The sequence below is a fragment of the Heterocephalus glaber genome, unplaced genomic scaffold (genome assembly GCF_053883595.1).
Source record: "Heterocephalus glaber isolate CG9 unplaced genomic scaffold, H.glaber_assembly_v1.0 deba00001532, whole genome shotgun sequence".
NCBI classification, from domain to species: Eukaryota; Metazoa; Chordata; class Mammalia; order Rodentia; family Bathyergidae; genus Heterocephalus; species Heterocephalus glaber.
Window position 1 is genome coordinate 6,860,323 of NW_028258330.1, and position 23,709 is coordinate 6,884,031.

Genomic DNA, 23,709 nt, shown 5'->3' on the forward strand with positions numbered 1-23,709 from the left:
CATCCCATGTGAATTATTGAAGAATATAAATTCAGACTAACTTCAAAGAAATTATGGCATTAAATATTGTGTGTATTATACTGTATATTATATACACACATACATGATATGTAAATATTATATGTACAAATGGGTATCAAAGTTAGTTTTAATAAATATAATTCATTGTATAGTATTTATTAACAGTAGACCTGAAATATCCCAAATGGAACCACATGGTTCTAAAATAGCCTGTTTCTTAAACTATTAGAGGTGAAGGATCATTATTTTTATACTGCCATTTATCAGTATTTTTATACAATGAATAACAATTACTAGAAGAGTGGAGTAAAAAGGACATACAAAATATAAACATGTATCTTCATTATTGTACAGAGATTCAACAGATGTAAAAGTATTCTGTTAAACTGCAATAAAAGTGTGCGAAGCACAGATTCCCCCTGGGAGCAGCACTGTTTGGAAGTGCCCATGCAACCTCACCTCCACTCCTTTGAGACTCCTGTCACTTCCTTGCGTGTATGTCTCAAACCTTCCCTGTTGTGCTCAAGTGACTGGCAGGCAGCAAAATTAAAATCTGATTAGATTCTTAATCGTCCACAATACTTCACACGTGCTTCACCTTCACTGAATTATCAGAAAATCTGTCCAAATGAGCTTCAAATTAATGAGCTTTTTTTGTTTTGTTTTGTTTCTGTTCATTGATGATGAGAGGTGCATTTTGGGTGACTAATTTCAGAGAATATTTATTATCTACTTGAAAACATTTGTTACTAATCATCCTAACAGTCTACCATTTCATGGAATAACTGTAATTAAGGAAAACATGAAATCCACTAAAACCATAAACCTTTCCAGAATAATACATCTACCTTTGGAAGTAAGAACCAGAGAAATCTAGAAAGATTGTGTTAAAGTACTGGAGTGGGCAACAGCTCAGAGCCACCCTTCTCTTCCTCTGTTTTCATCTCATTAGCTAAAGCATTAATAAAACAGGTTAAAATAATCTGGTAGCTAAGTGTGGGCCTTGGAGCATGGAGTCCTGGACTTCAGTCCTGGTTCTGCTCCTTTGGAGGTATTTAATGTCACTACTTCACTTTCCTTATCTATATGGTGAGGGTACAGATAAGGTTCCTATAATTGTCCTGAGGATTGGATGAGACATATATGGAACACATAATCTGGTACACAGTAAAACTCTCAGATGCTTATCAGCACAATGATGATAGTGAAGGTTATTGTGCTGTACTTTGGTGGGAGGGGTGGTGAGGACAAGGACAACAGCAGTGTCAATGCTAGAGCCTTGTGGTGCAATTTAGACCTGTTCTAAGAGCCAAGGAAGGGCAGAGAGTACCACCACCCAGCAGCATAAAGAGCAATGGCGAGGGTGTTGCTTTGCCATACTCACCTCAAAATCCAAATCTGAGAGCAACAACACTAAAATTATGTGAGTATTCTCACTCAAGATACCTGGAAGTTATTAGAAATCTCCTGTGTAATACCATCCTTCTTTTAGCTTATAAAATTGTAACCTGTAAAGTAGAAATGCCTGTCTGAAGGACTTTATCAGGGTGGAGCTGTTGTCCAGCATGAAAAAGATCAGTGGCCTAGGAGCACTATGAAAAGGGCCTGATTCCTCCATGTTTCCATGGCTTTTACTGAGAGCTGGTTAGATCTGTTTGCTTTCATATCTGCCAGGTCACTAACTGCAAGACTGCCCACTGGGGAATCCCCAGATGACCTGGTATGTACACTGGGCTTCTACATGTAAAGAAAACACAGACATGTCAAAGGTTTTCAGTTCAAGACTCACAGGAATACACCATTTTTCAAAAAAAGAAGTTAAATTTATTGACATATTACAAGGGAAAACATAACCTTGGAGAACCATGAGGGAGTCTCAGAAGATGTTAAAAATAAGTTGTTATGAAATTTGAGATTGTTATATTAGGTGATTTTGGAGAGTGTGCAAAAAATTAGGCCTTTGCTTTGGATTGGATGCTGGGTGACTTTCTGTGAATAGGTATATTAATTATTCTTACCTAGAAAGGAAAAACAGCATAGGGTGATTTAAATATTGATTAAAAGGTAGCAGTCACCCTTAGTAGCCTGGATAAAGGGATATTTATTCATATTCATGGTTTTTTATGATTTCCTGTTTTTGTCTGTGATCAGACATGCTTGTGGAATGGATGTAAGTTTGTTGTTCTTGTGCTGTATGTATCTTGCTCCTTCACAGTCTCTCGGTAGCCTTGCCTAGTGTTGGAATTCTCTGGACTTAAGGTACACAGCAGCATGCTGGGACTTAGCTGTGAGTGTTAGGCCAACTCTTCCCTACTTTGCTTTTTCTTTTTTTCCTCACAGTAATAAGATGCCCAGAGTTTCTAATAGCAATAGTGAAGAGTTGTTTTCACTCTAGTTTTGGTAGTTCAAATGTCTTATCTGGCAAATACAGTTAATTAGTATTGCTGTCGGTATTGACATATTTTAACCATCCCTCCACTGCCAGGAGCTTTTCTGGATTATAGTGACTGCAATTCACACAGTCTGGTTTTTCCTAACAGCAGTTTCTCATTCTACTTCAGTTCTATTTTATTCTCAAACCTTGATTTTCCAACAATAGAATAATTTGGTTTAGACATTTTATAGGATGAGCCCTTTCAATTTCAAAGTAAATTTGGGGAGGTAAAAAATCCTCAGGCTTTCTGAGTTTTCTCATTCATTTTGCTATCAGAAAGATACTTAGCAACACTGTGCTTAATGTAGCATTCTTTCGATTTATGACCTACTGATCTTATAAAATGTATGATAGAACTCTTATCAATGTAGTAAAAGATTAAAGAAATGCCCCCAAAGAAAGAGCCATTTTCTTATTCATTGAAAATTTTCCGGAGTCATCTGCTTATTCACATTAGCAGGGGCTGTATTCTGTTGTTAGTCCTTTACTGCCATCATCCATGGCAGAGACTTTTTGAAGAAAGTTAAGTGCTATTGAGCTAGAGTTTTGGGGCTGTTTCATGTTGGTCCTTCCCAGAGACTGAGGAGATGGGAATACTGTGATCCAGGGCCTCACTAATGCCAAGAAACTATTCTGTTCAATAAAAATCCTATCAGTACACACTGGCACTTTATGATCTTGTCAATGAGTGAGAGTCTCCACCTGCAGGGAAAATCCCACTTAAGTTTCCGGGAGCTGTCACTGGTTTAAGAGGAAAGGAAAATTAAAGCAAATGTTTCCAAGGAGACCAACAACTTCCAAACCCAGATGGAGGCCTCCAGGAGGAAAAGGAGGACCCACCACACTGCTGTCAAACAGCACTGCTCTGCCAGTTTTCTCTCCTCCCTTGCAAAGTGCCATTCTGTACTGGGGCAACACCTGACAACTCAGGGACTTAAGATTCACTATTGTGTAAGCTAACAGTTGTTCTCCATCCTTGGGCTTCCAATCAAAACTCTAGGCAGTCAGGATCTCCATCTCTTGACTGGTTGTGATGCAGGCAGCCAATGCCACTCAGAGGTTGGAGGAGCTCCCTCAGCTCAGGTATCTTCTCAGAGAAGCCTTTTCTGCCTGCCAAGTGAAGCAGCTCTGGTCCCCTCACTCCCCACCTGGTTCCCTGAGGTATATTGGCCACAACATTCAGCTGTGTTTATTGATTGGCTTATTTTGTTTTTAAAATATTTCATGTTTTACTAGAAGGTAAGTTCATGAGAATAGGGATTCCATCTGCCGTATTGATGCCTTCTACCTGCCTTGAAGAGTATCTGGCCCTTAGTAGGTCCTCAATGGGTGTTTTTTGAGTGATAAGTTAAAATTGTATGAAAAATAGCAATTGGAAGAATGAGAACATGGACTAAAACTTTGGTTTGACTGCTAGTTCTGTGGCATTAAGGTTACCAGAGACCACCTGCAGTTAGGTTCCATTACCCACCTGCTCAGTGTTCAATGCAGGGCTGAGGGAAAAAAAATATGCTAAGAGACAGAACTAAGAGAGAGAAAGCAGGGTGCCAAGATGACCAATGCCAGTGCAACCAACAAAAGCCCTGGCCAGTCCCAGGCACTGACTTTTATTAGCAATCAATTGGGGTAAAGGCAATTTATGTGCAATTTCTATGGAAATTAATGTAAACAAGGCTCATAAAGGACGAGACAAAGCATTCTCGAATTAGGAACAGAATAGACAAAATATATGGTTGTAATTAGAACGTCGTCCTTCTAGTCAAGAGGTTTTAGTTTTGGGAATGGAATTTGGATGTGAGTTACTCTGACCTTGGCAAGTAGGCTTCAGCCAGACTCACTTCTGTAAACAAGCCAATTGAGGGGTTAACTCTACAGCCTGCTTTGGGCATAATCAATATTACAGTCCTCTGCAATGGTATCCCCCTGGGCACATTTCTGAACCACTCTGAGCTTCAGTGTCCTCAGTGCAAAACAAGGATAAAACAACTACCTTTCGGGATTGCTGAGGGAAAAAATGAAAATTGTGTGCAAAAGCACTAATAACAAACATAAGCTATGATATAGCCTTAGTTGTTACAAGATAAGGGTTAAGGGCATCCACTGTAGAATGTGTCAGTCAGTTCTAGTTGTGAATCCTTGCTCAGCTGCTTACAGTGATCTTGGACAAGTTACTTAATATCTCTGTGAATGAGTTTCTTCATTATAAAATGTGAATGGTAATGATGCCCACCTCATAGAGTTATGATGGTTAATGAAATAATTCATGTAAACAGTTGGCTAGGAATTTGGTACATAGAAAACATTAGAAATTATTACTTTCAGTTGTCCTATAGTGAGTTAGAGTATATAATTTTTAAAGTAAACTGTTAAAGTCCTAGTAAATGTAATAAGGCTTGAAAAAGAAATGAGAAGTATAGTACTCAGATTAAAGTCTTAAACTGTGTTTGTTCACAGATGATATGATTGTTTATAAAGAAAATCTGAAAGAATTGACCAAAAAATCCTCCTGGAACTGATGTCATTATAGCAAAGCTACAGAATACAAAAGTTAATATGCTAAAGTCAACAGCTTTTCTATATTCTAACAACCAAATAAATAGAATTTGAAATTAATAGCATGACCATTTTCATTAATATTCCTCAAGTACTTAAATCTAATAAAATAGATACCTGCTGTATATGAGAAAAACCACAAACTCTACTGAAAGCAATCAAAGAATAATTAAATAAATAAATAGATATACCATGTTCTTGAATATAGGAAGGCTCAATATTGTTAATATGCCAGGTCTTTGTACTTGATCAAACAATGCAATCCCAACCAAAATCCCAACAAGTTATGTTATAAATGTCAGTAAACTGATTTTAAAGTTTACATGGAGAAGCAATAAAGCCAACCTAGCCAAAACAATATTGAAGGAGAAGGACAAAGTCAAAAGATTATTACTACCCACCTTCAAGGTTTAATGAAATCTACCTTAATCAAGACAGTACATTTTTGGTGAAAGAGTAGACAAAAGAGATCAATGGAATGGAACAGAGAGCCCGTATAAATATAGTCAACTGATCTTTGCTGGAGGAACAAGGTGACAAAGATATTCTTCAACAAAAAATGTTTAAACATATATGATATGTCCACATTCCAGAGACACACACATAAAATAATCCAGACACAGACCTTATATTTTTCACAAATTAGCTCAAAATGGATCATAGGCCTAAAAATAAAATCCAAAACTATGAAACTCCTAGAAAATAATATAGAGGAAAATCTAGATGGCTTTGTGTATGCCTATGATATTTTAAATACAACACCAAAGGCATGATCCATTAAAAAAAAAGTTGATGAGCTGGGGATTTAGCTCAGTGGTTCCCCTGCCTGCCTCTCAAGTTCAAGGACCCAAGTTCAATCCCTGGTACCAAAAAAAAAAAAAAAAAAGAAAAAGAAAAGTTGATGAGATAGTCTTTATCAAAATAAATAACTATGGCTTTGTGATCGACATTTTATGATAAAAGAGAATACAAGCTACAAACTGGGAGAAAATAGTTGCAAAAGACGTATCTCATTAAGCACTGTTACCAGAAAATATCTAAAGAACATTTAAAATTCAACAGTGGAGATTGGCGCGCCACAGCTCCCAGGCAGGAGAAGGCTTCCGGGTAGTCGTGCCGTGGCCCCCAGCACAGAGGAGACTTCCAGATCGGCGTGCCAGGGCTCCCAGGCAGGAGGAGGCTTCCGGGTAGGTGTGCCGCGGCTCTGAGCACAGAGGAGGTGAGCCGTGCAGGTGCCAGGAACACACACACACACACACACACTCACACACACACACACCCCACGTCAAAATGAGACGACAGGTAAACAAGCCATAGAACCAGACTTCCAGATCACCTACAGCAACCCCAAAGGAAAATGAGATGCAACACTCTGATACTCAACCAATTGGACTCCCTGAACTAGCAACGAAAGAGGATCTGGAAAAAATGAAATCAGAAATAATTTCTCACATAACAGCAAAGATTGTGCCCATAGTGCAAGACATGATTAATAAATCTAGAGAGCATACAGATAAAAAAAATAGAGGAGCTGAGGAACATGATGGAATGCCAATATAGGAAACAAGTTGAATCCATAAAACAGATGCAAACAGATTTCCAGGAGATTAAAAACGCCATTGAAAGTCTATGCAGCAGAATGAGCCAATGTGAAGACAGAATTTCACATACAGAAGATAAGATTGCAATTAGTGACCAGGAAAAGAAAAAATTCTTTAAAATTTTAAGGGACCACAAGAAATCAATCCAGCAGCTGCTAGATGATGCAAAGAAGAATAACATAAGACTGATTGGAGTCTATGAAGAAACAGGAGAGAGTGCGGATGACATAAAAAAATCTCTTCACAGAAATAATGGCAGAAAACTTCCCAAGCAGGGGAAAAGAATTGGACATACAGATAAGTGAGGCATATAGGACTCTAACTAGCCTTGATCAAAAAAAATCTACACATAGGCATATAATTGTTAAGATTCCAGAAACCCAACAGAAGAACAAAGTTCTACAAGCAGTTAGAGAAAAGAAACAAATCACATACAAAGGAAAACCCATCAGAATCACAGCAGACTTCTCAACACAAGCCCTCAAGGCAAGAAGAGCTTGGAGTGATGTGTTTCAAGCCCTAAAGGAAAACAACCTCTATCCCAGATTGATGTACCCTTCAAAACTATCTTTCAAAATGGATGGAGAAATAAGATACTTTCATGACAAAGAGCACCTTAGGAACTTCATGAATAACAAACCAGCACTCCAAAAAATTTTAGACAATATCCTAGGAACAGACATTGAGGATCACAACCGCAGGAAGCCCAGAAGAATGAATCCACTGGGCACAACAAGAAATTAAAAGCAAAGGGGGAGGATCAAACAGAAAAAGTCATGACAGTGATAACTCAATACGTATCATTTATAACCATCAATGTTAATGGTCTCAACTCACCAATCAAAAGAAATAGACTGGCAGAATGGGTCAAGAAGCAAGATCCAACAATATGCTACATACAAGAAACACATTTAATTCAAAAAGAAACTCATAGACTGAGAGTTAAAGGGTGGCAAACAATACTCCATGCTACGGGAACCAAAAAAAAGCAGGAGTAGCTATCTTCTTTGCAGACCAAATGGATTTCCAACCCACACTGATTAAGAGAGACAAAGAAGGACACTATATCCTTGTAAAGAGAACAATCCAAGAGGAAGAGATGACAATCATAAATATCTATGCACCAAACACTAGTGCACCCAACTATATAAAACAAATACTAATGGACATGAAAAGTCATATATGCACTAATACAATAGTAGGGAGGATGTCAATACCCCACTGTCACAAATAGATAGATCAACTAGACAAAAAATAAGTAATGAAATACTAGAACTCAATCGAACTCTTGAACAAATGAACCTAACAGATGTTTACAGAGTGTTTCACCCCACAAAATCAGAATACACTTTCTTTTCAGCTGCACATGGGTCATTCTCCAAAATAGACCACATACTCACTCAGAGAACATATTTAGGTAAGTGCAAAGGAATTGAAGTTATACCCTGTACATTATCAGACCATAGTGTGATGAAATTGGAGATCAACAGCAAAAGAAACTGCAGAAACTTCATAAACACATGGAAATTGAACAACACACTTCTGAATCACCAATGGGACACAGAGGAAATTGAAGAAATCAGACAGTTCTTCAAATAAATGCAATGACAATACAACATATCAGAATCTATGGGACACAAAGCAGTCTTATAAGGGAAATTCATAGCAGTGAATACACATGTTAGGAAAACAGAGCGAGCCCAATAAAACAACCTGATGCTGAACCTCAAGCTTCTAGAACGAGAAGAACAGGACAAACCCAAAGCTCATACAAGGGAGGAAATTATAAAGATCATGGCAGAAATCAATGCAATGGAGACTAAGAAAACAATACAAAAAGTCAATGAAGCCAAGAGTTGGTTCTTCGAAAGAATCAACAAAATTGACAAACCCTTAGCCAACCTTATCAGAAAAAGGAAAGAAAAGGCCCAAATCCATGCAATTAGGAATGAAAAGGGTGAAATTACAACAGACCCAGCAGAAATCCAGAGAATCATCAATACCTACTTCCAGAACCTTTATGCCAATAAGACGGACAACACAGAAGAAATGGACAGATTTCTAGACATATATGAATTACCAAAGTTGAATGAAGATGACTTAAAAATTTTAAACAATCCAGTATCAATCAATGAAGTTGAAAATGTAATTAAAAACTTACCAACCAAGCAAAGCCCGGGTCCTGATGGCTTCATTGCTGAATTCTACAAGACATTTAGAGAAGAACTACTGCCACTACTGTTTAAACTTTTCAACGAAACTGAAAGGGAAGCAATACTCCCAAATTCATTCCTGGAAGCAAGCATCGCCTTGATCCCCAAAGCAGAGAAAGACCCAACCGAAAAGGAGAACTATAGGCCAATCTCACTAATGAACATAAATGCAAAAATCCTTAATAAGACACTGACAAACAGAATGCAGAAGATCATCAAGAAGATCATACACCCTGATCAAGTGGGATTCATCCCAGGGATGCAGGGATGGTTCAACATATGCAAATCAATCAATGTAATACATTGTATCAATAGAGCCAAGGACAAAAACCATATGATCACCTCAATAGATGCAGAAAAAGCATTTGACAAAATCCAACACACATTTATGATAAACACCCTACAAATATCGGAATAGACTGTCTCTACCTCAATCTGATAAAAGCCATCTGTGAAAAACCAACAGCCAGCATTATACTAAATGGTCAAAAACTGAAATCCTTCACACTAAAATCAGGAACAAGACAAGGATGTCCACTATCACCACTCCTGTTCAATATAGTTTTGGAAACATTAGCCACAGCAATTAGACAAGACACAGAAATAAAAGGAATAAAGATAGGAAATGAAGAAGTCAAATTGTCATTATTTGCTTATAACATGATACTCTATATAGAAGACCCCAAGAATTCCACCAAAAGTCTTCTATAGTTAATAACCAAATTCAGTCAAGTAGCTGGATACAAGGTCAACAAACAAAAATCAATAGCTTTCCTCTACACGAACAACAGACTCACTGAGAGAGAAATAGGGCAAACAATTCCTTTCACAATAGCATCCAAAACACTGAAATACCTAGGAATCAACCTAACAAAAGAAATCAAAGGCCTCTTCTCTGAAAACTATAACACTTTGAAAAAAGATATTGAAGGGGATATCAGAAAATGGAAAGACATCCCTTGCTCCTGGGTAGGAAGGATCAACATAGTGAAAATGGCTAAACTTCCAAAATCGCTATATAGATTCAGTGCAATATCAATTGAAATCCCAGCAGCATACTTCATAGACCTTGAGAAAACAATCCAAAAATTCATTTTGGAACAAGAAAAGACCTAGAATAGCCAAAGCAATTCTAGGTAACAGAGACAGGACAGGGGGTATTACAACCCCCAACTTGAAACTATACTATGGTGATAAAAACAGCATGGTACTGGCAAAGAAACAGACCTGAAGACCAGTGGAACAGATTAGAAGATGCAGAAACAACTCCAGACACACAGAGCCACCTCATCTTTGACAAAGAACCCAAACACCCTCACTGGAGGAAAGATAGTCTCTTTAATAAATGGTGCTGAAGAAATTGGGTTTAAACTTGCCAAAGACTAAAACTAGACCTATATCTCTCACCATGCACTAAACTAAAATCAAAATGGATTAAAGAACTAAATATAAAAACCAGAAATGCTGAACCGGCTGGAACAGAGGTTAGGTAGAACTCTTGAAGACGTTGGTGTAGGAAAAGACTTTATGAACAAAACCTCAGTTGCCCGTGAACTAGCACAAACAATCAACAAGTGGGATCTCTTTTCACTAAAAAGCTTCTGCACAGCAAGAGAAACCACCAGCAGTGTGAAGAGACAACCCACAATGTGGGAAAAAATCTTCACCTGCTTTTCCTCAGACAAAGGTCTACTGTCTAGAATCTCAAGAATTTAAAAAAATCAGACCTCCCATATTTAAAGACCCAATCCAAAAATGGGCATCTGAAATGAATAGACATTTCTCACACAAAGAAGTAGACATGGTAAATAAACATATGAAAAAATGTTCAACATTACTGGTCATTCGAGAGATGCAAATGAAAACACTGAGATTCCACCTCACTCCCGAAAGAATGGCTGATATCAGGAAATCAACCAACAACAAATGCGGGCGGGGCTGTGGGGAAAGTGGAACCCTGCTCTACTGCTGGTGGGAGTGTAGACTGGTACAGCCACTGTAGAAATCAGTATGGAGATACCTTAAAGAACTAGGACTGGAAGTCCCATTTGACCCAGCTATATCCCTGCTGGGGATCTTCCCCAAAGAATTAAAAGAATCATACCACAGTGATATATGTGAACCCATGTTCATAGAAGCACAGTTTGTAATAGCTAAAACTTGGAAACAACCCAAATGCCCATCAACTGGAGACTGGATCAAGAAAATATGTTGTTTTTTTTTTTTAAAAAAAGAAAATATGGTTTTTTTAATAAAATGGAGTACTACTCAGCCATCAAAAACAAGAAATTAAAGACATTTATTGCTAAATGGATGCACATTGAGGTGATACTCTTAAGTGAAATAAATAGGACACACATGTGTAAATACCGAATAGTTTCTCTAGTGTGAGAAACTAAAAGGGTAAATAAGAACTAAAAGGTATAATAGATAATGTGAAATAGGAAGAAAAGGGGCTAAGGGGAAGGGGAAGTGGGAGGGGTAGGGGAAAGGAAAGAAGGGAATGGAATTAATATGAGAAAATGAGAAAAGAGAAACAAAGTCTTTGTAAATAGGGAGGGATGGAGGGGTTGAAGGGAGGGCAGGGGAAGGGGGAAAAATAAGAACCAAGAGCGTATGTAAAGGTGCATATCTCCAATAATGAATGTCATTATATTGTACACCTAAAATGTACCAATAAAAAGATATACAAAAAACATAAAAAATTGTTTAAAAATAAATAAATAAAATAAAATTCAACAGTGAGAACACAAATGACCTGATGAAAAACCTTTGGAAGACCTGAACCACCACCTTCCTAAGAAAATACACAGATGGCAAATAAACATCTGAAAAGATACTTAACAACATGTCATTAGGAAATTGCAGATTGAGTTAGCACAATAAACCTAGTAAATAGCCAAAATGCAGAAAACTGACAACAAAAGCTGCTAAGTATGTGGAAACATTCATTCACTGCTAGGAAAAGACAAAAAGAAAGGCACTTTCAAATGATGTAGCAGTTTCTTACAAAACTTACTTTTACCATACAACCCAGTAGTCTTACTCCTTAGTATTTATCCAGAGATGTTTAAAACTTTCTTTCACTCAGAAACCCCTACGTGAATATTTATGTTTAGTTTATTTGTAATTGCCAAAATGTGAAAGTTACCAATATATCCTTAGTAGATGAACAGGTGTTTTTAAAAAACTGTTACATCCATACAATGAAATACTCAGCACTAAAAAGAAATGAGCTATTAAGCCATAAATCATGGCAGAAGCTTAAGTGCATATTACTGAGTGAAAGAAGTCACTTTGAAAATTTTATATATGCATGATTCCAGCTACATGGCATTCTGGAAAAGATGTAACTGTGGAGATAATAAAAGAATCACTGGTTGCCAGGGAATGAGGGGGAATGGATAAATAGAGCACAGAATATTTTTAGGGCAGTGAAACTGCTCAGTGATAATAGTTGACACAAGTCACCATGCATATTTCAAAACTCATATGAAGTACATGGCCAAGAATAAACTCTAATGTAAATTATGGACTTTGGGTGACAAGGGTGTATCAGTGTAGGTTCATTGATTCTAACAAATATAACTCTGCTGTGGAATTTTAGTATATGTGCTGCCGAAGCGAGCACTCTGCTGTGGAATTTTAATAGTGAGGGAGACTACATATGGAGAGAAAGCATATAGATTCATGGAAAGTCTCTGTGAATTCACTTCAATTTTTCTGTGGACCTAAAAACTACTCAAAAAGATAAGGGTATTTATCAAAAAGGTAAACATTGAAAAAGTCATGTGATCGCTATGCATTATAATCTTCCATTTCTCTTTCCCTTTCACTTCTATCCTTTCTCTTAGCTTTGCATTGTTCGCTTATTGCTTTACTAAAAAAAAAGTAGGGGGTCATGATGGATGGGTGGGTGAGTGGGTAAACTTGACATTGTTAATCATTTTTCCTGCGAGTAAAATATGATGTTCTTGTTAAAAGGAAGGTAATCATAAACTTGTCATATGTGTTTTCATTCCTTTGAAATTTGAGCCTCACTATTGTATCTGTGTTTTACCAAGCACCATTTTTATTTACTTGTTCTTCCCAAACTCAAGATCATTATCTATGTGTATGTGAGTCAGTGCTTTCCAGAGTCTAGCCGTTAAGGAGGTGGCCACCTAGTGGACTGCCTTTCCAAATGAAAACATTCGAATACAGAAGCCAAGAAGGAAATGTGTTATGATCACATGTAGCCATTAAGGAGGTGAAAGGCTACATAGGATATTGAGGTAATTAGATAAATGCGTATGCAGATACTTTTCCACTACAGTTTTCATTTACAAGGACTTTTTCACATTGATCTGTGGTTCAGAGGACCTTCATGTTCTTCTGTCTTAAAATATAATTTAAGATATTATATGTGACTTATTACACTTAATTATGCTGTCAGTATAATTTGTAAAAACTTATCTTTCAAGATTCACTTAAGAAATAGTGTAGGTTGTCCTCGTGTCTGCCTTTTTTACAATGCAAAACTAAATTCTCCATAGTTCTGTTACACAGAAAAGACAAAATAACCTCATGTCAAGTTAGTGTACAGAACCAGTAGTACTTGAGCACATTAATTTTAGCATCCAAATATGCTTAAAATTTCTCATGGAGAAGAGAACATCTTCATTAAAGGACGTGACCCCAGTTCTGGTACAGAATGGCTTTCTTTGGCAATCCTTTGCAACCCTACCTGGCTCAAAAGAACAATTCCTTTTACCTAAGAGTATTGACTTTGTTAATATTGGGTACAAAAAGTTCTTAGAATCAAAGAATGCCGTCCTGTTATGCTAGCAAATTTTTATTATGTGAGGGTTTCCACAACCTTTCTGGCCCTCCTTTGTCTAAAGGAACCTTCACATACCATGTGAAAGTTATATTTTAACTTGTTTTTATGACAGTATATAAAAAATACACAATACCAGAAAGCACAATGTAATGAATCCCAGCATACCTTCTCCTATTACACAGCTCCAACATTTACTGAGCATGTGACCTGTCTTGTTTCATTTACACACACACACAGTTATTTTAAAGCAAATAACAGGCATTATATCATTTCATCTGTAAATATTTTAGGATGCATCTATTTAAACAAATATAACCACAATACCATCATCTCAAATACACACCAAACAAACTAGTCTCAGTGTTTTCAAATATCCAGTCAGTGTTCAGGCCATCCCAGTTTTATTTTCTTCCCGTAGATGTGTTGGAACCAAGACCCTGATTATATCTGCACAACACTGGATGATATGTGCGGAAAGTTTCTTACAATCTGTGGGTTTCCCTCCTTGTACTTCTCACCATCTACCTGTTGATGATACCGTGTCACTCATCTGTTGAGTTCCTCACCTCTGGGTTTGGCTGAGTCCATCTCCGTGCTCCTCCAACCCTGTGTTTTCTGTTAACCCCAGGCTTGATGGAGTTCAGGTTTGACTTTTTGGCAGAAGCCTCTTAAGAGTTGATGCTGTACTTCTGTTGAGTTTCATAGGAAACACTTGTTGACTGTTGGTCTCTCTGTTGGGGTCTTGCAGTTTCTATTAAAGCAGTCCTGAGACTACCACCGTTCATGCCCAGAACCACTTCATTTCTGTGGTCCATGTCTTCAGAGAGCTCACAGGTATCTCAATAAATAATATCGACACTGTTGTGATTTCACCAGTAATCAAGGGCTTCTGCTGAGTCCAGAGGATATGATTCCCAAAGTACTGGTTCCTAAAACTGTCTGCCCAGTGTTGGAAATTAGCAACTTTTTGAAAAGTACAGATTCTTGGACCCCATTCTGATATATTCTGATTCTACGAAACTAGGATGAGACCGGGGAATCTGGGTCTTATATGGAATGATGAGCTTGATGGTAGGGGTAGACAGAAGTGGAAGGACCAGAAACCATGAGCCATCTCTCTGACTTTGGACCTGAACCAGAGGCCAGGGAGGAATGTTGTAAACAAGGAGTGGAGGGGTGAAGTATCCTGTGGGGAGAAAGGTGGAGTTGGGGAGGCTGGGAGCAGAAAGAGCAGTGGCTGGGCTGTTCCTGCCTTCTGAGTAAGACACAATTTGGGCTTGAGCTAAGATCCAGTGGTAGCTGAGATGAGTCAGTGCATTAGAGCAATGTTTTGTCACTCAATTGAATGAGACCTGGAGGGCAGTGATAAAATTAGTGTGGAAGCCTAAGATCCTAGACATTAATCTTAGTAAGACAGTAAGATCTGATATTAAAGATATTTGTGAATTTTATATTTCTCTATTTGCCCTGTAATATTGAAATAGTGCTTTTAACCACTTCACTGACTGGTTTATAAGCTCTTAGGTTTCTGAAAAACAGAGCCAATGGCGAGAGAAGGGGCCAGATTATAGAAGCTAAAAAGTCCCAAGATCTACAGTTAAATCCCGAAGAGCAGATGATCTAGTTCCAGTCCCAAGCTAAAAGCCTGAGGACCAGGAAAGATAATAGAGTAAGTTCCACCCAAAGCCAACAGCCACAAGACCCAAGAAGGGCCAGTGTTTCCGTTCAAGTTCAAAGACAGGGAAAGACTTGTTTTGTACCTCAAGACAGACATAGTCACTCCTTCTGTGGGGAGGGTCAGCTGTTTTGTCTCAACCAGGCCTTCACCTGATTGGATGAGGACCAACCACATCGGGGAGGGCGATCTGCTTTACTGAGTGTACTCATTTAAATGTTATATCAGATGATGCAGAAACATCCTTATGTAAACACCTAGAAGAACATATGACAAAATAATTGGCACACCATTTATTTAGGGTGACACCTAGAATTAACTGCCACAAAAGCCATTTGAGCCGTTGGCCTCAGAGCTGCAGGGTAATTTTTCCGTGTTGGGCTTTTGATATTCTGATATCAATCCCAATTATAATCCCACCTCATGTGCAGCCCTAGTGTCTAATCAGTAACATCTGTCATCTCCCCAGCTCCTTTACTCATTTACAGGGTGTTTAGGAGTTGGCAAATACATAGCAGGGATTCTCCAGCTCTTTCCTATTAATGGAAATGACATTGATGAAAGTCACACAGAAGAGCTCAAGATGGCAGCCTAAGAGCTGAGTATGCTATATTCATAGAGTTCAGTACAGAATATTTTTCATTTCCCTGATTAATTTTTAAAGCAAAGTGAAATGAAGCCTGAACATTGCAATGTTAAACAGCTGGAGGGTTGTTCCTGCTCGCCTCCTAGATATAGCAAGGCATCGCTATTTGTTTTCTTTTATTAAATATCGCCTTGCCTGTGAAGCAGAAGTAGATCTCTCCGGTGGTGGAGACAAAAGAAGCATCCTGCGTAGGCCACTTCCCTGTCGCTGCATCTGAAGGTGGCTGCCTGCCTTGTTCCAAGACAGATGTGAGCTTCAGGTTGCTGTTGACCTTATTGTTTACTTGGCTTAATTACATACCCTTTTAATATTTTCTCCTTCTGCTGCCCCTTACACTGCACACCATGCTGTGGCACCACAGGGGTGAGAAGGAAAGGTCTTTTAAGTTGAAGCACTTAATTAGCTCCCAGGCCTCAGGAGAAGCCTGAGATGGAATTACAGCCAAAAAGGAGAGAAAGAATAGCCACGCTTGAGATGCAATGACTGATGGTAGAAAAATATTGGCCACCTTCCAGGAATGCTTGAGCTATTAAAATTGTTGCAGAATTCATGACCCTTGAGTCACATGCATGACAACGTCATGCTTCCAATTACTTTCCAGTGGTATTCTGTTTATCTTGCCACTGATGCTCATTTCTGCCAGACTTGGCAGTTTCTTTTTTTCCCCAGCACACATACTATCCTGTGTGTAGATGGATGTATAATGGATGGCCCACCAGTAAGGTTCTTGTTTCCTTCCTGGCCTCACTGGGTGGGTGACCAGATTGTCATTTAGAGCCCCCTAATTGACTTGTTTTAAATATAGTCACTATCTGGCAAATATTGGAAAAAAACACATACAATGATATATTATTGTGAAAAAGTAATATAAGATATGATTATATAAATATATAAATGTAATTATACATGATATTATATAGATTTAATTATAGGGATGTTTATATCATTGTAAAGGTATACTTACATCAATCATCGTTTTATATATAATAGACTGTATGGAGATGTTAGTTGTAAATATAATTAAATATTGTATATAATTATGTAGATAGGCTAATTATAAAATAGAATAAAATACTAACCCACTCATGTTTTAAAAACAAAATAAGATAAGAAGTGAAGAGAGTATAGCCCAGTCCCCCAGGGACCTCAGCACCAGCAGCCATGTGTGCTCTCTCCCCTTGGGATCCTGCTGGTTGGCAGCAGATACTAAGGCAGTGAGCAAATTGACAGCCTATGGCTTCTCTTCATCTTTGAATGCTTTGGAACAACTGGTAATGAATTTGCTTAGGGTTAGCCTATGATCAACATCCATCCAAGTTCTTACTGCTTAAAGTTGCAGAAAAACTTGAATTTTAAATTCCTAAAAGTGTATGGTCATCCTTTGGAAAGTGAATAAGCTTAGTGTGAATCAAAAAGTCCTCAGAACGTTGGCTGCTGAGAGCAAAGGACTGTGCTCCTTGCCCCATCCTGGCTTATCCTAAGCATATGTACCTCTCTTTACAACTAGAGCGCCACCCACCCCAGTCCCCTTCTATAAAATGACAGACACTGTGTGCTGTTTCTTGACCTGTGACCTTGCCTGTGGCCACAGTGGACAGGTTGGTGCACCCCTCCTGGTCTCTCCACTCTTCTCCTTCCACTTCTCTGAAGCCAGAGCAGCCCCAACAGGCCCTGGCCCTACAGTCCATGAGGCTGGGAAAACTGAGGCCCTGGAGGTAGTTGAGGACGAAACAGTGGACGAAAGCCTGTGGATAAATGTGCCTACTTCCCATCCATTACAGGGACTGTTCGGAAGTACATGCCACCTGGTTTCCAGAGTGTCCCTAGCAGAATTGAGCCTAGTTGTCCACAATGAGGACCTGCTCCACAGCACCCCTTTTGTTGGCTTTTCTACCGACCCTGCTTTGCTATCCCCTTGCTTCTATTCTCACATTCACCCCTGAATAATCTACCTCAGGATCTGCTTTCAGAACATTGCAGTCTGAGTCACTTGCCAAGAGATAACTGCTCTTGTGGGGTAGTATGTGTCCTTTCAGAGCATTTTTCTGTGCACACATGCATGTATAAACCAGGGGTGGCCAATCCCCACACCACATCTGGGTATCAGTCCATGGCCTGTTAGGAACTGGCCACGCAGAAGGAAGTGAGCAGCAGGTGAGAGATGGAAGTGTCTCTGTATGTACAGCAGCTCCTCATCGCTCCATCACTACCTGAGGTCTGCCTCCTATCAGATCAGCAGTGGCATTTGGAGGCATGAACCCTACTTTGAACTGTGCATGAGAAGGATCTAGATTGCCAGCTGCTTATGAGAATCTAGTCCTAAAGCTATTCCCCCCGCCCATCCATGGAATAATTATCTTCCATATAACTGGTCTCTGGTGCCAAAAATGTTGAGGACCACTGATATAACCCTATGGCTCTTCTCTGTGCATATGCACGTGCATGTTTGTGTGTGTGTGTGTGTGTGTGTGTAATTTTACATTTTTTAAAAATACCTCTTCTCATACCTTGTGTTTCCCGTTCCCCAGCCACAACTCTTTCCATATCTTTTGGTATCTTCTTCCAAATTAAAATTACATCTATGTATTGCTTCTTCTTGGTTTTTTAAAACAATCTTAAATTCTTTTTGTTAACATCACACTGTGGATGGTGGTTTCCCTATGTGTACTATACCAGCACTCCATCACCAACAAACAGAAATATTTGCCATTCATCACCCTCCATCTTCCCATGTCATGTGTCAGGACTGTGGCGAGCTCAGCTTGTTAGGTTATTATGTACTCATCGCTAACTCAGCCTCAAATTCTGTCAGTCAGGTGGATCTCTTTTCAAACATGCACACCATTGATACTTCACAACTGTGTTCTCCTTGCTGAACTCTCTCCTGGGACCTTCTCACCTGCTATGGACAGCCCGAGTCAAACCTACTGCTGGGCAGTCTCCCTTCTGCTCTACCCCTTGCTCCTGAATTGTTTCCCTCTCTCTTATGTCCCATGTCTTCCTCTTTCATGATTCACTCCCTCATTTGTTGGATGTAAGAACATCTTGAGACCTGATGTGTAATGCATGAATTTCTAGTGACATGTCTGAAAATGTCTTCATTACTTTTACTGAATATAAAATGTTAGTTGGAAACCATTTTCATCTAAATTTCACAGGGATCAGTCCATCATTTTCTAGCCTTGTTAGTGTTAAGCACTTCAGAGCCTTTTTCATTCTTGATTCTTTCTGTGTGACATATTCCTTCCTTGTCCCCTGCCAGAAACCCTTCTGTGCAGGGTCTTCTCTCTGTCCTGAAAGACCTCAACTTTCTGAATCCTACTGTAGTTAGCATCCATCAGTTCTGCTGGACTCTCCATGAACCCTCTCAGTCTCTCTCATGTGCTTTGTTTCTAGGAAATTTTCCTGATCACTTCCTCTCTCAAGTTGTTTCTGTTGTTTCCATCTGGAATTCCGTTTTTTCAGTGTTGAATCTCCTGGTCTGGCCCTCTCATTTTCTTGTCTCCTCTGCTCTGTTTTATCTCCATCTCTTTCTCCCTCTCCAGCCCCTCTCTCAACAAACTGGGCCTTCTCTGTGGGTCCTTAGAGAACCACTGTATGATGAGGTCCTCCTTATTTCTGCTTTGCTTGCTTTAACAGTCTGCTTGCTACTTTTGCATCTCCTAGTGTTGTTATAAGCCCAAAAGCCTAACTTCTTGCTTCCTTAAATAGACAGTTTTGGGGTTTTTTCCATTGATATAGTGCTCTTCCTCTTCATGCATTTCCTTTGTTGCAACTGCCCAGAAGACACATTCAAAATTCTGCTTGTGCATTCATGTATTTAAAGAGCCACAGTCTTTGTCCCATCTCTACTAAATTCTCTATTCACTATTTATATCAACATTTGGGAATCATCCTTTCTCTTTTATGAAGCCCTATCCAATTTGAATTAGGCTTTCTTGAAGATGCTTTGGTTCCCCTAACTCCATTTATTCAGATTTGTTCCCCAAATAAATTGTGCTTTTCTTAGATAAAAAGCACTCACCATGGCCTTTTCTGGTGAGGCTCCTACTGTCCTTTGTCACTTTTATAAACTGCATCTTAGAATTCAGGGAACTGTTTTTTCCCCCTAACAATCCTTTCTTCTCTGTGTGTCACTTATGTTTCATAATGTTAATGAATCACAGCATATGTTGCAGCCCTTTGAGATAATATTTAGGGGGAAACAAATGGATAAGAACATCAGTTTGTTCCAGTCCCACACAACTTTTTACCTTTATTGTTTGCCTGTGTGAAGCTCCCATCCGTTTTTAAATAGACTTATTTCTGTTCCCAAAAATTCCTTGCAATGCATTTACATTTACATATATAATTTTCCTTCCAGGCAACCAAATTTTTTTTTAATTAAGACTTTACCTAATCTGTTTTCTAATTGAGATCACCTGTTTCATATTATTTATGACTAAAATTAAGAAACTGATGTTAGAATCAAGAAAGCACTTGCTAATCAGAGTCGAAAATGGTAGAATATAAAACGATTGCCTTTTTCTCTATGGATTTTTTAGCCAGCTGGAAACACAACCCCAGTGGATCCTAGGGCTTGGATTTCGGAGCTCTTTGATTGAATACTGTGACAACAGGAGGGTTGGTTCTGGTCTTATTAGCTCCAGAGTCTGTGGTGTTTATGTGTCTCGGTATGTGTTCACCTCTCCTTTTCCATTTATAATGCTTACATTCCAGTTCACAAAATGGAATTTTTTCTGTTTCCTATTTATAATATAAGCAGATTCAAATAATAGCTTAATCAGGATACACTGACATTCCTTACTTTGAAGGGCAGTTCCCTTGTGGCAAAAGCCATCGTCGTCAATTTAAATCCAGCTCTTTATTTCTTAGATTAAGGCACCATAGCATTTTCCAACATCTTTCATGTACTGAGATTTTGCTTTGATTTGGAAAGTCTTTCCATATTTTGTCAGTGTTTTTTAGCCTGCACACAACTTTCAGCTCATGTCACCTAGAAACAGTCACTGATGCCGAAGGTTCTGAGTCTGATGCACACACAGATTCTGGGTTCACATGGTGTCTAACACCACCAGATTCATGTGTCCAAGAAAGCAAGTATTCTGTCTGCTGCTGAACCAGCAACCTCCTTCATTTCTCATGTGCAACAGCTTCTCTGACTTTAAGAGATGGGCAGGAAAGTTTTAAAAGTTTCTAAAGTTTGGCTTTGGAGCACAAATTAAGATGTAATTAACTTTCTTCTCTAGAGTAATTTAATAACCTTCTCTTGGTCAAGAAAAAGATGTGTAAACCTGTGAGATTTTGCTACAAATCAAGGTCCTGAGGAAGGAAAGCCCCTGCTCCTCACTGTTTATCAAGGCTCATTAACATTACCTAATACAACACAATTCAATCCAGCCACTAATAAAGTGGCTTTTATGAACAAAGTACTATGCTGGATGTACATGTATTCAATATATATATTTCTTAATTTTTCAGTTCTATGTTTAGAAAAGAATTTTTATTTACATTGCCCTGTATGAAACACATACCTAATTCCATCATTTTCAGAGTTAGAGATGTTACATTTGAGAAATTTTCTTCTTTCTTTCTCCTTGCTCCATATTCTTGATATAGTCAGGGTCAGGCATTGACCCCAGTGAAGGGAACCATTGGTGCAGGTAATGCAAATCTCTGGCTAATTCTTTCTGTTGGGTGGGGTCATCAGCAAGGGCCAGAGGTCTCCTCACACTCCGGGTTTGACCATGGTCCCCCCAGGGACACAGGGCAAGGTCCAGACACTGAGGCATAGCTCCCAAGGCAGGAGGGTGATCTGCAAGCCAAATAGACCCACAGGGATCCTCAGGAGCCCCATGTCCAGGGAACAAAACAGAGGCCACAGGTCTGACCCCCTAGACTCTCAAAAGCAGCAGAGACCTGCTGCTGTTCAGATGTTCAAGGCCAACTGCATTTTAACCAGAGGGAATTTGCCAGTGACACAGCAGCTACCTTTGGTCAGATACTAGAGAGAAGGCGTGTTCTGTTCAGCCATGGCCACAGCTGGTGAGGAGAACAGGATAGTCACTCAGTGTTCTGAATGTGTTTGCATCCATTTCTGGGGGAATACAAAAAGGGAGAGCTTAGGGTACCAGAAAATAGTGTGCAAAAACACCCTGATCCTTGTCTTTTAGCACTGGATTCTTTGCGTTTGAATTGTTGTAGACAAGAGGTACCACACATTGAGATTCTCACTTGAGAGTCTTGTCAGTCACATTGTCATTTGGAATAGTGATTGTATCTCAGAATGTCAGGAATCTCTGAAGTTTTAAACAGTGCCAGAAGGAACTATGAGCTTAAGGAAAATAATAGGGTTTTGTTGTTATTATTTGTTTTTGCTTTTGTATTTGCATTTTTTCAGAATGTCAGCATCTAAAATCTTCAAACAAGATTTTAAGCTGGGGATGTAGCTCAGTCATGGAGCACTTACTAGCATATGCAGGGACCTGGGGTTGATCTCCAGCACACCAAAAAAGCAGGACAGGCATTTGGGAGATAATTCATTTTACCTGGCATGGGTTAGATTTTCAACTTATCTTTAAATTTGATTCCCCCTTTTGAAAACATACTACCTCTTCCTTGCTTTAAAGCAACTCTTGAAATAAAAAGTCTACCAGTGTCTGATAGATGCTTTGGGAGAAGCAGTTTCTTGTGGTCTCTACCTTCCTTTGAAGAGGAAAACATTTAAGTTATACATAGTACTTCCACATTTTAAGTCCATGTGTCTTAAACATCTAAAACAGAAAATTAACAGATCTGTTAGCTAACAGCCTATTAGCTCCTGGAGGACAATGGTATACAGACAATAATCTTGCCTACTTATTATGAAAATACTGCACATTAGACCCTGTCCCAAGCACTCTACAGACAGGAGCTCACCTGATCTTCTAATCCTAAAAGGAAGCTACTGCAATCAGATGAGGACACTGGGATGCAGTGGGGCTCCCTCCACACTACTGTGTTTTTCTGTCTCCTGACCAACATGGTGGCCAAAAAACACTGAGTGCCCAAGAAGCTCCTTGCAGTGTGACCCTAGCCTCCTGAAAGGCCAAGATGCGTCTCCAGGGTTCTCTTTTGGCCGCAAAGTTGAGTCATTATGCATAGATACCCAGCCTGCTGCCAGCCCCTCACCTGGAGCCAAATATGTCCCCAAGGCTGAGGCCCACAGTGAGCCATGGACCCTGGGCTTCTCCTACTGGATCCTCCCACTCTTCCTTCATCCAAGTGAAGTAGAAAGTGGCACCTGTCCCAGTGTCATGTCATGGAGGCTATCACATCCTCCCTTGCAGCTCTGCATACCCTGGCTTCTGGCTCACAGATACAGGACAAACAGTTCCACTCTTCCTCTCTGTAAGCTGAGAAGATGGGATGGCTTTGTCAGTCAGTGTCACTGTCTAGGCAGATGTCTGGAAGATTTCAGCAGAGGCTTGATCGTCCACCAGGCCAGGTCATCATTATTGTTGAAGCTATTTAATACCTGGAGCAAGAACGTCAACTTGTAAAAATTGAGTATCACATGGACTTTAAATACACTTCCCTTATAAAATTTTTAAAGCTTGCTAGATTTTATTAGAATGTGTGAACCAGGTTGAGTATATTAAATTTATGAATCCAATTGATGTAGTACCATAATAATTCAATACAATATGCTTATGTCATTAAAATCATAAAGAAGATTCTCTGAATAGCTGTAATGAATAGTTCT

General features: G+C 39.1%; 1 protein-coding gene across 9 annotated transcripts in view; it reads left to right on the forward strand.

The window, feature by feature from the left end:
* The window catches only part of LOC101707293 (kinesin-like protein KIF16B), a 333,418-nt gene that overhangs the window by 248,971 nt on the left and 60,738 nt on the right, over window positions 1–23,709 (forward strand). The window contains exon 27 of one of the 9 annotated variants that reach the window (XM_087189047.1): window positions 6,071–6,195. The exons of 7 other annotated variants lie outside the window; for them this stretch is intronic. In XM_087189047.1, coding sequence (XP_087045173.1) covers window positions 6,071–6,195 — 125 coding nt within the window. Of the gene's footprint in view, window positions 1–4,909; window positions 5,069–6,070; window positions 6,196–23,709 lie in introns of those variants that run through there. One more of the 9 variants, XM_021255093.2, reaches the window with a different exon arrangement.